At 43.7% G+C, this 15,518-nt stretch overlaps 1 protein-coding gene across 1 annotated transcript in view; it reads right to left on the reverse strand.

The window, feature by feature from the left end:
* Positions 1–521: 521 nt before the first annotated feature.
* NWD2 (NACHT and WD repeat domain containing 2) overlaps positions 522–15,518 on the reverse strand; it is a 119,776-nt gene continuing 104,779 nt past the window's right edge. Inside the window, exons 6-7 of the mRNA XM_035005590.1 lie at positions 11,162–11,751; positions 522–6,717 (exon numbers count right to left, since the gene is read on the reverse strand). Of these exons, the coding sequence (XP_034861481.1) occupies positions 2,785–6,717; positions 11,162–11,751 (4,523 nt within the window). The 3' untranslated portion in view covers positions 522–2,784. The remainder of the gene's footprint in view (positions 6,718–11,161; positions 11,752–15,518) is intronic.

Raw genomic sequence — 15,518 nt, forward strand, 5'->3', positions numbered from 1 at the left:
AGACTGTGAGATCCTAGAAGGTGCAAGCTACTTTACTAACCTTTGCATTCCTGGCAAAATGCATGACCAAATAACTATTTGTGGAATGAATACATCAGCAGTTGTGGTATACCTGAAACTCCTGGGAGTTTGCAAAGACCTCCGGTGATCTTTAGAGCCTCGCCTGGTCTCTAATCTGCAAGTTGGAAAACATTTTATAGGCCATTATCAGTAAGTGCCTACTGGATATTCAATGCTATATTCTATGTGCTTTCGAAAAGGTAACAAAAACCACATTGATGGTATATTGAAATCCTATTCAGCAATTCCCCCTGGACCTCTGTTTCTAGGTTGTTACATCTGTGAGTTTGGAATACTAACAGTACCTATCTCATAAGGCTTTGGTGGAGATTACATGGCTTAGTACGTACAAGGCTCCAAAAATAGAGTCTGGTGTACAGTAAGCATGAACAATTATTATTACTAAAAATCTCTAAGTATACTTGCAAAAGTTGGGGAAGAAAAACCCACAAATCTAAGTAGTTTACCTTTTATTCATACAAACAATACATACACAAGACTGTACATTGTTTGAAGACAGCAATAATTTTCTAGTGTAACAACTCTGTAACAAAATTTAACTAAATGTAACATTTATGAAAATATAAATCTCTGGGTAATTCTTCCCAACAATACAAAGTTTACATAAAAACATTCAATATGAGCTATCAGTTGCAAACAAGTTAGGAAAAATCATTCAAGTCACTTGTTAAACTCTATTGGCTGTTACATAGAATATTCACACACTACATTTAATCCATCTAGGCATTTAATTCTTAGAAATGTGTGGCATGGAGGTCCAACTGATAATCACAGGAATAGGAATGTGTTGCCGCAGAAGAGCTAAAGAAAAAAAAAAAGCATTGACTCATACAATCAACTCCAGGTGATCTCTACGTGGGCTGAGCCTTCACTGGGCTACCCCCTTCCCGGCTGGTAGCTAGGCCAGGAGGAACATATTGAAAAAAATTCTTCGACCACGGAGTGGGGCGTTATGTCTGAATCCCATCTCTGTATGCTTTCATGTCAAACTGCTTTCCGAAGTGAAATGCAATAAGCTTGGATTCCCTTTGGATCAGATCATTTTGCTTCTCCCATTTGCAAAAACAATCAAGCCGTCGCTGTCTTTTTCCTCACATTGCTCTCCAACACCCCTATAAAGGCTAGAGCAGAAGCTATCACTCCCTTTATTTTGCAGCTTACAAAAACAATACAGCGGAGAGGCTAAAGATCTGCCCGCGCGACGAGTTTGTGGCCGAGCTGGGCTGAGAGCACATCAGTTCCTTGGTCATCATTCTGCCGCCACAAGTCACTCCCGTCACTTTCAAAGCAAACCAGCGCTTCTGACACCCTTCGAAAAGTCATCCAAGGACATGCCATGTGGAGGATATGGAAGGAAGAAAATCACTTTCCCCCTTTTGGGATGTGATATTTTCTTTTAAATAGGTGAAGTAGTGTTTTTAAAAAGTATTTAATACCATTTCATAGCTTCTGCTTTGAAACGGATAAGACTATAAAGGCCCCAAGGAGCCCTCCAGCAGAAAGGGTGACAGAGGAAGAAGCCTACATACAGTTTGGGGAAGTAAGAAAGTGATTACAAACAGGGACAAGAAAGAACCTTTGGACACCCTTAAGATATGGAATATTTTAGCACAAAGACAGGCATATTCAGTTTGTCCCCGAGTATTTGGTCGTCTGTCTGCATTTTACACAGGAGTGAGGAGGAATGAGAGTAAGGCAAATGTCTTCAGTATTTCATAGATGGCGTGTCAAGAAAGCTTTCTTTCTGTTAAGATTCACTGCAGGGATTTAGGAAATAATGTATGCTTCCATACAACTGACTGAATAGCCCAGACTTTTGTTAGTACAATGATGGAAATGAACAGATGTCTTACCAAATCTATAATGCCCGTTCTGTAATTCTGCTTTAATGTCCAGCACGAATAGGCATTTCAAAAACACACGAAAAGACTGTGGTTTCCTATTAAATGTGTTTCTCTTGCAGCCCAGGAAGTAGTGTAAAAATCGCATGTTCCGTTATACAGAAACCCTTGCATGCAACTGTCTCAACTGTATCCTAATGAAGACTGACTGCGTGCTCAGTAGCCCTATGAGGGTGGTACTAAGTTCTTGTGCCCAGTCCAGTTCATGGCCTCACCTCTCACGTCCTTTCTCCTGGGAAACTGGGAGTACGAGGGGGCATTTTTGTTACGTAATTTTGCACCTTTTGACCTTCCATCTGCAGACTGGGTTTACACAGTTGTCAGGATTGTAAAATGTAAGGAGAGATTAAGGCTGTGTTTACTTAGGCCACACCATCATTGGAGGTCAAACAGCTCTTTGTGTTCACAATTTCAAATGATTTCCGTGGAATGAAGTCCAGTCCAAGGGGTCTGGATATAGTTCTAGCTCTGTCTTCTGAACCCATGGAATGAGTTATGCTGTTGCTTCCCACGCAGCTAACGTGAAAAATATCGCCTAGCTTCCAGTTGATGTAGCCGGTTAAACACCATTTTTAGAAATGCTCTGTCAAGGTGTCATTCCTGGATTAACTTTGACAAAAAGAGCCAACTCAAAGCCGATTTCACATTTCTGTCTTTTTGACGAGCATGTTAACACTGGAACTCCAGCATCTTTCCTGTCTTTAAAGAAAGGAGTAGTTTATCATTTGGGAGACAGAAGATACTTTTTCTCCCCCTTGTGCGTGTGTATCGCGCGTGTCTGCTGAGCAAGGAGAACGTTTTGTCAGTTGTCGGGGGCATAGCTGTGGCCCCTGGATTCCAGGGCGGAGCACATCCGGTCATAGCAAGGGTTGTGTTTCTTGGACGGTGTCGCCTCGCTGGGCTCAGTGGAATCGCTCACGGTGATGGGACTGTCTCTCGCAAAGACCTCGGTAGACTCTCTCCATAGGCAATCCACAGACACTTTAAAACAGTAACTATTACACTTTGGCCTGGATGCCTGTGTTGCATTATTGAAAATCTGTCTGCTATTTGAAGTGGCAATCTTAATTTTCAGGGCTGCGTCTACACGGTCTACCACTGTGTATATCCCTATACTCCCATCGTCAAAACCCACTATGATGTTCAGGTGCCTCTGGGAGAGGGCGAGAAAAGTTGGTGTTTTGTAAAGGGAACAGGCACCGATGTTTTTGCCGTCAGCCAGTCTCATTACAATCAAACTGGATACCGCACCATTTTCATCCTCCTCCTCCCCGTTTCGGAAACAAATGTATACCAGGTAGCGACCATCTCGAGAGAGCCTTTGCCTCCAGATGACCCCAGAGGCGTGAACCACCCGTAATTTGCCGCTGTGTAAATCCAGCACATTGATATTTTCGTCTCCCCTGGATATAATGCCTAGCTTGCCATTGGGAGAAATCTCGAAATCCTCCAGATTTTTCAAGAAGTTGTTTGGAAGTTGCACACGGCGACAGATGACTTCATCCGTCAGACTCCAGATATTCACCGTCTCGGCTGATGTGATGAACACAATGATGTCAGGGCAGTCGGGGATCAACTTAAAATTCACAATGGTGGTGCCATCTTCACAGCAAAATTTCTTGGTGATGCTTCCTGTCCAGAGACTGACCGCCAGCACTTTGCTTTTCGTCATTCCCACCACGAAGGTATTTGCGGAGGTTATAAAGGCATTCTGCAGAGTGGTCAAAATGTTGCAGACCCTGTGGCCTGTGGCCAGTCTCCAAACCCTGGAGGCATTTTCCTCACAGAGAGAGACCACAAACTGGTCATTGTGCGTAATTAGCAGCTGAGATATTCTCTGCCCATTAATTCGGAAGAGGTTCTCACCGCTGGTGGTGTGCCAGACATACTGGCTGCTTTTGTCATCTGATGTCACCATGACATCTCCAGAGGACGTCAGCACGCAGTGCTCGACTATGCCCTCATGCTTGAATACTGCCTCAAGGAACCCACTGCTGAAGTTCCACTTGTGGACACAGTCCGAGCCATCGAGGGAATAAATGATTTCTCCTCTGGCAGGTAACACCAGGCTTTGGATGGGTTTCCCAGTCTTATCTATGTTGGACATAGCGGTGATTATATCTATATCCCAGATGGAAAGAACACCACTGGTTGATAAAGAGAGCAGCATATTGTGGTGACTGGATTTCACCAGCTTGACTATGGTACCTGAGATTTCCTGTAAGCTCGCCATGCATTGGCCTGTGTCCCGCCTCCAAAAAAACACAGCTGAGGTATTTTCCATGGTCGCGATGATGCAGTCTCCGTTTTTGGACAGCACAGCAGAAATAAAGCGTTCGTTGTGCTTAGCTCTGAACTTCTCAGCCACTTTCCACATGCCCGTATCTAAGAGCTCAATGCTGAGGGCTTTACAGATCAGAATTGCATTTTGGTCCTCTGAAAGTTCAATGCTGACCACCTCGCTGTCTTCTCTTCGGCAGTCAAAGTCGTCAGTCAGCTGGGGATTGGAAATGTCCTCAGTATTCCAAACCGAAAGGCTTCCCTCACTGTCCACCATTACCATTTCTTGAGCCGTGTCCAAGATAAGAAGAAACTTCACAAACCCACCTGAAAATTCGGATGTCACCGTGCATAACTTTTCTCCACTCCCTAAATGAAATATGGTGGTGGTGTTCAGGTACTGTCCACAGAAAGCGTACATGCCATCCAGAGAGCACTGGACACAGGTCACTTCGTACCAGCAGTGGAACTGGTAAAGGGGCCACCCGTAGAGCAGATCGATGACAGTGACATCTTTGCTGGCTTCAAGCCATGCGAGGGCATGGTTGACGGACAGTGTAAATCCATTGATGTAGGTGGAGCCGCTTCCGTGCTTGGTGCCTTTGATTTCCACTTCAGACAGAAGACAAGAATTTACATTGTCATAAATCAGCAAGGTGTTATTTGTCGTAGCCACCACAAGATACTTTTCGTCACTGGTGAGTTTCATGCCCAGGATGACAGACTGGGCTGTGGTGATTTGCCGGAGGAGTTGACGGCTTTCCACGTCCCACGTGCTGATGGAACCATTTTCTAGAGCTGTGAGGACAGTACTGGGGTTACATGTAGGCAGAATCTCGGTGACATGCAGGTGACTAGAGGACAAGGGGAGACGCTCCGGGCTGTATGTTACGTCCATGGATGAATGTAATGGCACAATGGAGCAATATTTGGGCCCATCTTTGTCACATTCTAAAAGGAGGTGCCTAAGTTTGGGCAGGGAACTTACAACAGGCAGCAGCCTTTGCTGAAGCTCTGCTGAAAGGGAGCCCGGAAACGCAGTGACCTTGGGTTTGATGCCGCGGAGAGTGCTAGCCAGGAACTTCAGCTCCTTCTCTTGAGAGTAGTTGTAAGCCAGCTCAATGTCTGAGAGCACTTTGTCAAACTGGCCGATTTTGATCATGGTATAAAGCCAGCTGAAGTTCATGATGATCCCGTAAAGCAGGTCATCGGTTTTTCCACATCTTGTCAGGTGGTGCAAGAGCTCAGACATTTTCCGATGATTGACAAAGAAGATGTCAGGCTCCAGTGGATTACACTGGAAAACCCAGGGCTGGTCTGGAGCCTGCCTATCAAAGGAAGCCTGTTCCATGAAGTGCTTCTCTTCCTCAAGCAAGCTTCTGCTCTCCAAGTCAAGGCAGCCATTCAAGTAGGGGTCTTCAAGGCAGAAAGCTTTCCTCCTGCCCCCTGACCAGACTCCCAGAAAGTAATCTGCCAGGATGGTGTGCATTTCACGCAGGTCACTGTCATCCTGCAGATACAACTTCTGGGCTATAAGCTGCAGGTGTCTATTGGCCCAGACCAGGAGTGTGACGTTCTTCACATGTCTTTCTATTAAGTATCCACTGAGACCCTCCTTGAGCCTCGCGATGTAGAGATAAGGTACTCTCAGGGGATTGCTGGGCCTAATGTTCTCATTGAGCTCATTCATCACACTGTTGTCTAGGGCCAACACATCCTCCAGTTCCATTTCACTCAAACCTATTTTGGCCATGGTGATGTAACCAAGAGCCCTGGAGACCAGTTTCTGACCACACTTCTTCTCCAAGGACCAGAATAGCTGCTCTATACTTTCGTGAACCGTGACACAGAGGGAGGATTCATCGACATCTTTGTGAGATCTCCAATATCTCACCTCCCTGAAGGTCAGGTTCACAAACATGGGCAGCGTGCACTTGGAGAATGCGTTGTTCACATAAATCTGCTGGCCTGATGTGACCTTCCTTTTGACCCGCAACAGCTGGTGTTTGAGGACCTGGCTGCACATCTTCCTGTCCCGGGGAATCAGCTCGATGTAGTTGGCTTCTTCATGGATAAGGCACCTCAGTTTCTGTAGGATCCCATGTCTGTTGGGCAGCGTGGACAGGACTATTCGTACGAAGCGGGGAAGGTGAGCTGGGAGCCACCAAAGCTTCCTGGCCTCGTCACTCTCTGAGAGCTGCTCTAGGGCATCAAATATTATTACTAGAGGTCTCTGCAATGAAGACTCGTTCAAAAGGTTTATAAATAAGTCTCGGAGGTCATGGATCTTCTTAGGGTAGCTTTGAACCAGACACCGGTAGTTGACTGCCAATTGTTCACAAACGCTTAGAAGGAGAGTCTTAAGGTCAGTACTCATGTCTGTGGTTCCTAGAAATCTCATGACGACTACTGGGTCAGATTCTGGTCCTGTGTCTTCATGAAGCCAGCCATAGGCCTAAAACATAAAGGTAGTGTTTAGAATGGTAATATATATTCACATGGTCGCATACACAGCATTTCCTCTCTCCAGAGGTCAGACTTCTGGTAACCCTGACCATGCAGACAGTGGCCTAGAACCAGGGAATGGGAAAACCCGAGAAGATCAAAGAGCTGTCACAAAGCTCATGCACCAATATCTATAGGTGAGACCCTCAGGATCACTCTACTGAAGGTAATAAAATAGTGATAATAGTCTTATTCAATCCCAAGGCAGCACTTAACTTGTTGTATTCTAAAAGTTACAAAGGATTTCATAAACAGTAAATCTGCATATCTAGTATGGTCAGCTTTTCCTCACTGAATCCTGTTTCCTGGCATGGTTTGTTGGCACACAGTAGGTGCTTCGTATTTGTTTAATGAATAGATTAAGTAGTGACTTACATATTATATTGAGTCAAATGTTTTCATAATTGAGATCACATAAGTCTGATCAAATTCCTAGCTAATTAGAATGTGATAAAAATAGTACTAAAATACTGAATATAATCCTGAATGATTCAGAGACATTTTACTATATTGTGGTACTGTAGGGTCATCTTTATGATTATTTACCATTGTCATAAAATCTATATAATTCTGGCTAAAACTTTAAGCTTTATGTTTTATAACAGACATAACAGTTATCAGTCCTCACATCACCTCCCTGTAGGGCAGATGGGATTATAGTACCATTTAACAGAAGAGGAAACCTGTCCAGGCTGGATAAATGACTTGCTCAGAGTTAAGCAGTTACCAAGAGACAAAGCTGGAAGGTTTTTTGTTTTTGTTTTTCAAATTGTAGAGTGAAGGAGATAACGTATATGAGGTGGCTGTTAAATTTAGTATGTCTCTGGCTGGAAAGGCAAGGGCAAGAAGGGATATGATCAAAGTATAAAAAAAATCCCAGTCTATTTTTAGGGAGATAATGTCTTTCAGTAATCCATGGAATTCACCAAGAATGTTGCTTAGGAAAGGACGGATTTTATTAGTGAGAAAGTAAGTTTATGAAACTTGGTTGCTCAAGATGTAGTTCAGGTTAAGGCATGAGTAAGTTTAGAAAAAAAAAATGTAGCAGTTAAGGAAAAGAAGCAATTTACTGTTTAGCCCACACCTTTGAAGCCAATATGGAGGAAGATAAGCCTACTATCCTACTACAACTGTCCTTCAGTGGCAAATCAGAAACAGAACATGGTATTTTGTCCCTATGTGAATTGCTTATGATGATTATATGTATTGTCCTCTCTCCTCCCAGTCACGTGTTGTTGAACATGTAGAGCGATCCTCTGATCATGAGCTCGTGTCCATGGAAATGCTGGGCACGCAGGAGATAACCTCGAGATAAACATGAGACATCTCTCTGCATTCTCACAAGGGACATGAAGTCACAAAGAGAGCACAGGTTGTCATTGGTGGGACAACATTCCCCAGGAGAGAGGCGAGTAGAGCAGAGGCAAGGGACTTAGAAACAGGTGAGGCTTCTTGTGGACCAGAGTCCTGGACTGTGAATAGACACACTCTGGTGGTTGGACAAAATATCCAGAAGAGGGAGAGCTCAGAAAACCATTTCTCAAGTTGACCAACTTGACTGTCACCACCCCCTGCCCCGCAGGGTCCGTTGATCTGTACAGGGATATCAGCACATTCCACACAATTCTGTACCTCCTATGCTCTGGCACATGGACTTGCATCATAGTGAATACAGTCAAGTCCAACAACATTCGCCCCTCTAACTACTTCACCCTTCCTTCTTCCGGAGGGAAAAAGCCCTAAAGTGAAGGTGAAATGGTGTATGTGGATGTTTCCTCATTAGATTTCAGCTTCCATGTGTTCTTCATACTGTTGTTGTCTTGTTGACTTGGAACAATTCTGAAGTTTGAAGATTCACATACAAATTAGTGTTCACACACACACACACACGCACACACGCACATGCACACACACGCACGCACACACACTTTATTTTGATGCAACATGGCTCCTAAATGTAAGCCTGCCACTTCATCTGGAGTTCCATTAAAAGAGAACCATGTCATTTAACACTAAAAGAAACACCAGGGCCGCCTGGGTGGCTCAGTCTGTTAAGCATTGGACTCTTGGTTTCGGCTCAGGTTATGATCTCAGTGTTGTGGGATTGAGCCCTGCGTCCAGCTCCACACTCAGTGCAGGGTCTCCTCTGGATTCTTTTTCCCTCCTCTCTCTCTCTCATAAATAAAAATCTTGAAGGAGAAGGAGAAGGAGAAGAGAAGGAGAAGGAGAAGAGAAGGAGAAGAAGAAAAACCAGCAGCTGGGCTTGGCATATTAAGAAATGGTAAATTAACTTTCCTGGGGACTTTTTTTTTTAAGATTTTATTTATTTATTTGACAGAGAGAGAGAGAGTGTACAAGCAGGGTGAGCAGGAGAGGGAGAAGCAGACTCCCCGCTGAGCAGAGAGGCTGATGCGGGGCTCGATCCCAGGACCCCAGGATCATGACCTGAGCCTAAGGCAGATGCTGAACCGACTGAGCCACCCAGGCGTCCCTCCTGGGGACTTTTTAAAAGTAAGTTTATACACCAGATTTTTGCCTGTGAGCTTGCTTTGAAACCTAATCCCCACATAAGGTACAACACAACTATCCCTGTTCTTGTCCTCGAGATGACCTCCCTGAGATCGTGATAGCACATGACGGATGACAAGAGTGTTCGCACAGTTAAAGAAAGCTCTGTTCTTGAGAGAATAACCACAGGAAGAACAATATAGAGATTCTGAGGTAACACCAAGATAATATCAACTATCAGCCGTGGACATCCAGTGCAACACGAGGTTACAATGGAACGAGTTTAGTCCAGTTTAGACTGACATGCCAAGACAATAGACCCAGAGTGAGGTTCCACACCATCATGCAAGATTTGTAAGGGAGTTGTGGAAACCAGTTTTGCTACCTTTAGTGGACTACGCAGCTCCAGCCTAAAAAGGACTTTCAAGAGGCCAAGAAAAACATTGGAGATTAGGGTACTGTGGGTCATATCTGTTACCACCCACTCCCAAAGGGCAAGGCTGAGAGATTTCCTCACTTCTCACCTCGAGAAAGGGGCCGCAATGGACCACTGACAGGGTGTCCGCTAGAGCTGGAGAGACAGGGAGACAGATGTCCTCAGACACCTGAGAAATATGGAGGTTGGCTGACAAGGCTGGCTAGCTCTTTGGGTGGAGGAGGGATGGAGAGCTGCTGTTTCCCAGGGCAAAAAACACCCGAGTGCTTCCCATGTGTCACACGTGGGCCACTGGCAAGACTGAGTTGACAGAGGTTTTTGTTGGTTCTGTTTTCCTCAGGTCCTGTCTGAGGGAGCTTGCTGGGCTGTGGATCTTGGCAGAAAGGTACTAGAAGTGTGTGGCTGGATGTCTAGGAGGCATGGAAGTGACCAGCTGGGGCAAAAAAAAATAAAAAATAAAAAGCATCCCCCTGTGTTTAGAGAACTGTAGGTAAGATAAGATGCTCAGGGAGGACAGGGCAGGGGAGGCAGGAGGGAAAGGACATCCAGGAAACTAGAAAAAGGCCTCAGAGGAACTAGGAAGCAGCTTTAAATGCCTGCCAAGATCACAGAGTGTGGAGTCCAGTTTTCAGAACAGTACTGGTCATGTAAGAACCTTCTGGCCACCTTATCTTGCCTACTTCCCTGAAGCCACAACCCTATAGGAGTCACAGCCCTATAGGGATCATGTGCTTGGGGTTAGGGACAGAGGGGAAGAAGTGCTATGTGGTGGAAGAAGGAGAAGACGACCACATCCCCATTTCCCACGGCAGGTACCTTGCTTATTGTGAGCCTCAGCTGTGGGAGAGAAATATAAACTCAAGTTTTTTTTTTTAAGATTTTTAAAAAAAATTTATTTATTCATGAGAGACAGAGACACACAGAGAGAGGCAGAGGGAGAAGCAGGCTCCCAAGGAGCAGGGAGCCTGATGCGGGACTCGATCTCAGGATGCTGGGACCACGACCTGAGCCGAAGGCAGACGCTAAACCATCTGAGCCACCCAGGCGCCCTAAACTCAAGTTTTAATTACCATTTTATATTGGACAGATTTAATTGCTGAGCTGAGAATGACTTAGGGTCCAGAGTGATAGGAAGGCTTGTCTTTGCTGAGAGGGATGAGAAGGGTTATGAGATCTGCCCTAGTTTCCATCCAAATGGGAACTTGCCCCACAACGGAAGTTTGACCAATGAGAGAAAAAATAAAGCTGTTCTCTAACTGTATCCCATGTGCTTTTTTCTTTCAGTGTGACCATTATACCAGCATAAGAGAAACACCAAGGTATCCTTTCCAAAAAGACTAATTATAATTCAGAAGTAAACACAGAAAATGGAAATGAATTTTGACCAATTTATCTTTTCCCCAAAGTAAAGGATTTTTACAAATAAGCTTGTGAAAGAAAAGGCTCTCACCTTCTTTGCTACTTCAGCTAGCAGGAGGGTCTTCCCAGTGCATGGTCCACCATATATGACGAGAGGGTTGATGTGCCCAGTTTTGCTTGGCAGAACGTATTTATGCACGATGTTGAGAGATTCACATTTATACTCATAGAAGGAGGCGTACGTCTTACATAATGAGGAATGCTGAAGGATTTCATCATAGAGCGTGTCGGTTTCAGTGTCAAAATTCTGTTGTACGGTTGCCTGAATGATATCAATCATGTCCTCATAAAATTGTTTACCAAGTCCTTCTATGTAATGATTTTCTATTTCTTGGGAATAGCCCAGTTTCATGTCACAATGAGTAACAGATGTGTACACTCTCAGATTAGATGATGCAACAATAGTTGGAATAAATTCATCCCTGAGTTTTATCAGCTTCTCTTGGGCTTCTGCATCCCGCATAATCCTTGGTTCTGTTCCAGTGATATCCATGTATTTTCCCATCTCTGGGATTTTCACAAAACGCTCAATGTTAGCAATTTTCCGAATGTAGCAAACACACTTCTTTAGGAATGCTGGAGTTTGCTTTCCTAGAGCAAAGTCAAACTCGTCCTCTATCGCTGAAAGAAAATGTGGCATGAGGTTTATTGTCTAGAACAAAGAAGCAGTGGGCCCACACCCCTAGTACTTATCTCTCAAGTCACCAGGGGGAGATTATTTTGCTTGCAGTGGGTAGCAGACTCTTTTGTAGATTAATTTCTTAATTCTTTAATTTCTTATCTCTCTTTTCCTAAACAGCCAGGAACCCAGTACAATGGGTTTTAATTAAAATTAATTTCCTCCCCAGTTAGAGAGAGAGCTTGAATATAGCCATAAGAAAGAAAGCATACTGAGTTTATAGTTGATTCTTTTAAGTTCCTGTTTAGTTTCTCTCTCAGACTTAAGGGGTTCTAATAGCGAAGAGCAGGGACCAACAGGGGCCACTAAAGAATGAGGAAGAGGCCAAATGACGTATCTCGCTGACTTCTTCCTTGTCACTCTCTCCTTTACAATGTGGCTTCACCATTTTATTTGAGGATGCACTGTACCCCAGACAGATATGTGTAAATAGTAATACAAATCATGTTCAACATCTAATCATGTTCCAATCAGTGATCAGTCTGAATTTTCCATATCACTGTTAAATTCCATTATATCTCCCAAAGCGGGTACAGAAAAATGATTTAATATGTAAATGTATTTCTTCAAAGATAAACTGGGTCATACAACACATTGGCTTACACACAAGTAAATATACATATCATAAATCATTGAGGCCCCATAAGAACATTTAAAACCAGAGCATCAGTAACAGAACCATCACTGATGCATGATTTTATGGAGGAAAAATAAGAAGGACTAAAATAATTAAACCAATGGCAATGAACTTTAAGGCAAGCAATGTTTTAAAACTGGCTGCCTCCCCTCACTCCCCCTGCTTTCCTTCATCCAGTTGGTCTTAACTGAGTGTCTACTATGTGTTAGGCATGCTGCTGGTTACTCAGGATATAGTGGGAAGAGAAAACAGACAATGCTGAGAGAAAAAGCCGTTATAGCACTTACAGTCCAGTGGAGGACGGTGGACATGAGTCCCAGAGTCCCACAGATACATGTATAATGATTGTTTTTAGTCCCACGAAGGAGAATAACACGGTACAATGAAAGCAAACAATCAGGAGGGCTACCCCACTGGGAGAGGTCAGGGAAGGCTTTCTTAAGGAGGTGCCTACTAGGCAGCGGTCTGATAGAAGAAGGAGGGGTTGGGATGGGCCTTGAGTATGCAGGGCTGGGCTGGCCAGAAACTGGAAACATTTCAATGTGCTGGCCCAACTCGAACATCAAACAAAACCCAGAACTTACATGTATTCTCTACAGTAACTATTAAGGAAGGTGGGAACTGTAATTTTAAATGGTGCCTTTTAGAACTCTCATGATCATAATTTTTTCAGGAATGATAGCCCTCAATCAAAAGCAATGACTCAAGTAAAAAACAGACTCAGTATAAACAGATCTTATAGCCACCAGTGTGGAGTGAGCTGTGCCATGGTCACCAGTCCATGTTACAAAGGGTTTTTTTTTTTTTAAGGAGATTTTATTTGTCAGAGAGAGAGAGAGAGAGAGAGGGAAAGCACAACCAGGGAGAGCAGCAGGCAGAGGGAGAAGCAGGCTCCCCATTGAGTGGGGAGCCGGATGCGGAACTCGATCCCAGAACCCTGGAATGATGAACTGAGCTGAAGGCAGATGCTTAACCGACTGAGCCACCCAGGTGCCCCTACAAAGGGTTTTGATGAGGCAATTTGGTTAAGGAGGCCAGTCAAAGGAGTTTATATAATATGTATCTACTCTTCTTTTTTGAGAGTAAGAACTTGTAATGTAGATGAGACAAGATGTAGGAAATCTGCAGAAAGCAGCCTTTGGCCCATCTCTTTTCCAGCCATCTGTGCAACATGCTGAGAGGCACCCTGGATGAACCAGGTGCTACCTTCTGTGGATCCTGAGAAAGGAAGTGTCAACCTATAGTATGTATACCTAATGGATGATAACCAGAGATTGCACCATCACCTCTGACTCCCAGGAAGCAAATCAACTGTAACATAACTGCCATTGTTATTACCTCTGTGGAGAGAATGTGCCAATCAGGAGTGTTGATTATAAATGCTTTGTAAGAAGACATAGAGAGACCAAGTTGGTAGAACCCATCTAAGCTTGGCTCAGGGTGAAAAAAAGAGGCGGTACATAAGAATGCCTTTTGATGGTATAGACTTAATAAATATACCTGAATAAATGAGTCATGTGAGACCAAGTCAACTCTATAGAGTTCTTTCTAGAAGCCAAGTGCATCCTCATGATTTGGGGGGACTTTTATTGATAATTTCTGATATTTATTGATCTATAAATCTTATAAACTTCCCCTTCCTTACCGGAATGCCATATTTGTTTTCTGTCCTTGCATTTTTCTTTTTTTTTTTTTTAAAGATTTTATTTATTTATTTGAGAGAGAGAGAATGAGAAAGAGAGAGCACATGAGAGGGGGGAGAGTCAGAGGGAGAAGCAGACCCCCTGCTGAGCAAGGAGCCCGATATGGGACTCGATCCCGGGACTCCAGGATCATGACCTGAGCCGAAGGCAGTCGCTTAACCAACTGAGCCACCCAGGCGCCCTGTCCTTGCATTTTTCTAAATATCCTAAAGTTTAACTGGTCATAGCACCTGATGAAGATAACATTAGGAGAGTTCCAGCCCTGGCAACTATCATTCATGAGACATAAATCCCCAAAACTACTATCCCTGAGACCATTCAGTTTTAATGTTCACAGCTGGGCACTATTTTGGGGTCTATTTTATTTCTCTTCATCTCCTGTGATTTATAAAGGAGAAAGTAGAAGTGTGAAAAATTAGGGACACCTGGATGGCTCAGTTGGTTAAATGGCCACCTTTGGCTCAGGTCGTGATCCCAGGGTCCTGGGATCCCCCTGCCTTTGCTTGCTCTCTCTCTCTCTCTGTCAAATAAATAAATAAAATCTTAATCTTTATATGGCTGGCCACATGGACAGAGTTTTTTAGTGTAGAGAAAATTAGAAGAAAGTGTTTGCCAGTGAAATACTTGAACACTGGAACTGTATGATTCTAAATAAGAGGATGCCCTCCCCAACTGGGGTCTCTTACATCAAGAATAGGAAAGCTTTGGAGTGTCTGGGTGGCTCTGTCGGTTAAGCATCAGATCATGATCCCAGGATCCTCTCCCTCACCCTCTGCCTGCCGCTCCCCCTGCTTGTGATCCCTCTCTCTCTGTCAAATAAGTAATAAAATATTAAAAAAAAGAATAGAAAAGCTTTTGCTCTGGGCATTTTCTTCAAATACAGCACGTTTTTAGGACCAGAGTAGTTTTGTTCTTGATAAAGATGAAGAACCAGAGTCTCAAAATTGGTTAAAAAAATCCCAAAGGATCAAGGATATTTGTCAGTCCGTATATTCTAAAGATAGTACTTATTCTTGCCGGTTTTAATACTTTCAGGGAGACCTAAAATAAGACCTAATTTTTGATAGTTTGTCAGAAATGAATTTGTTAAAATTACGTACAATTGCCCTAGCTTGAAGTACCCGTATATAGGGAGAATGATATTGAGTGCCTTTTAGGTTTTTGCTTTGTCATGCCATTCACAAAACCAATCTGAAAACCCAAGTGCTATTGCTTTTTCCTCAATCATTCTTCACTATCAATTTTTAAGATTGTATTTATTTATTTATTTTAGAGGGTCAGGGGAGGGGCAGAGGGAGGAGAGAGAGAGAATCTTAAGCAGACTCCCCGCTGAGCATGGAACCCAATGCAATGACCCACTCAATCTCAC

This window comes from Mirounga leonina, unplaced genomic scaffold (assembly GCF_011800145.1).
Source record: "Mirounga leonina isolate KUSES-001 unplaced genomic scaffold, KU_Mleo_1.0 Mir_129, whole genome shotgun sequence".
Lineage (NCBI taxonomy): Eukaryota > Metazoa > Chordata > Mammalia > Carnivora > Phocidae > Mirounga > Mirounga leonina.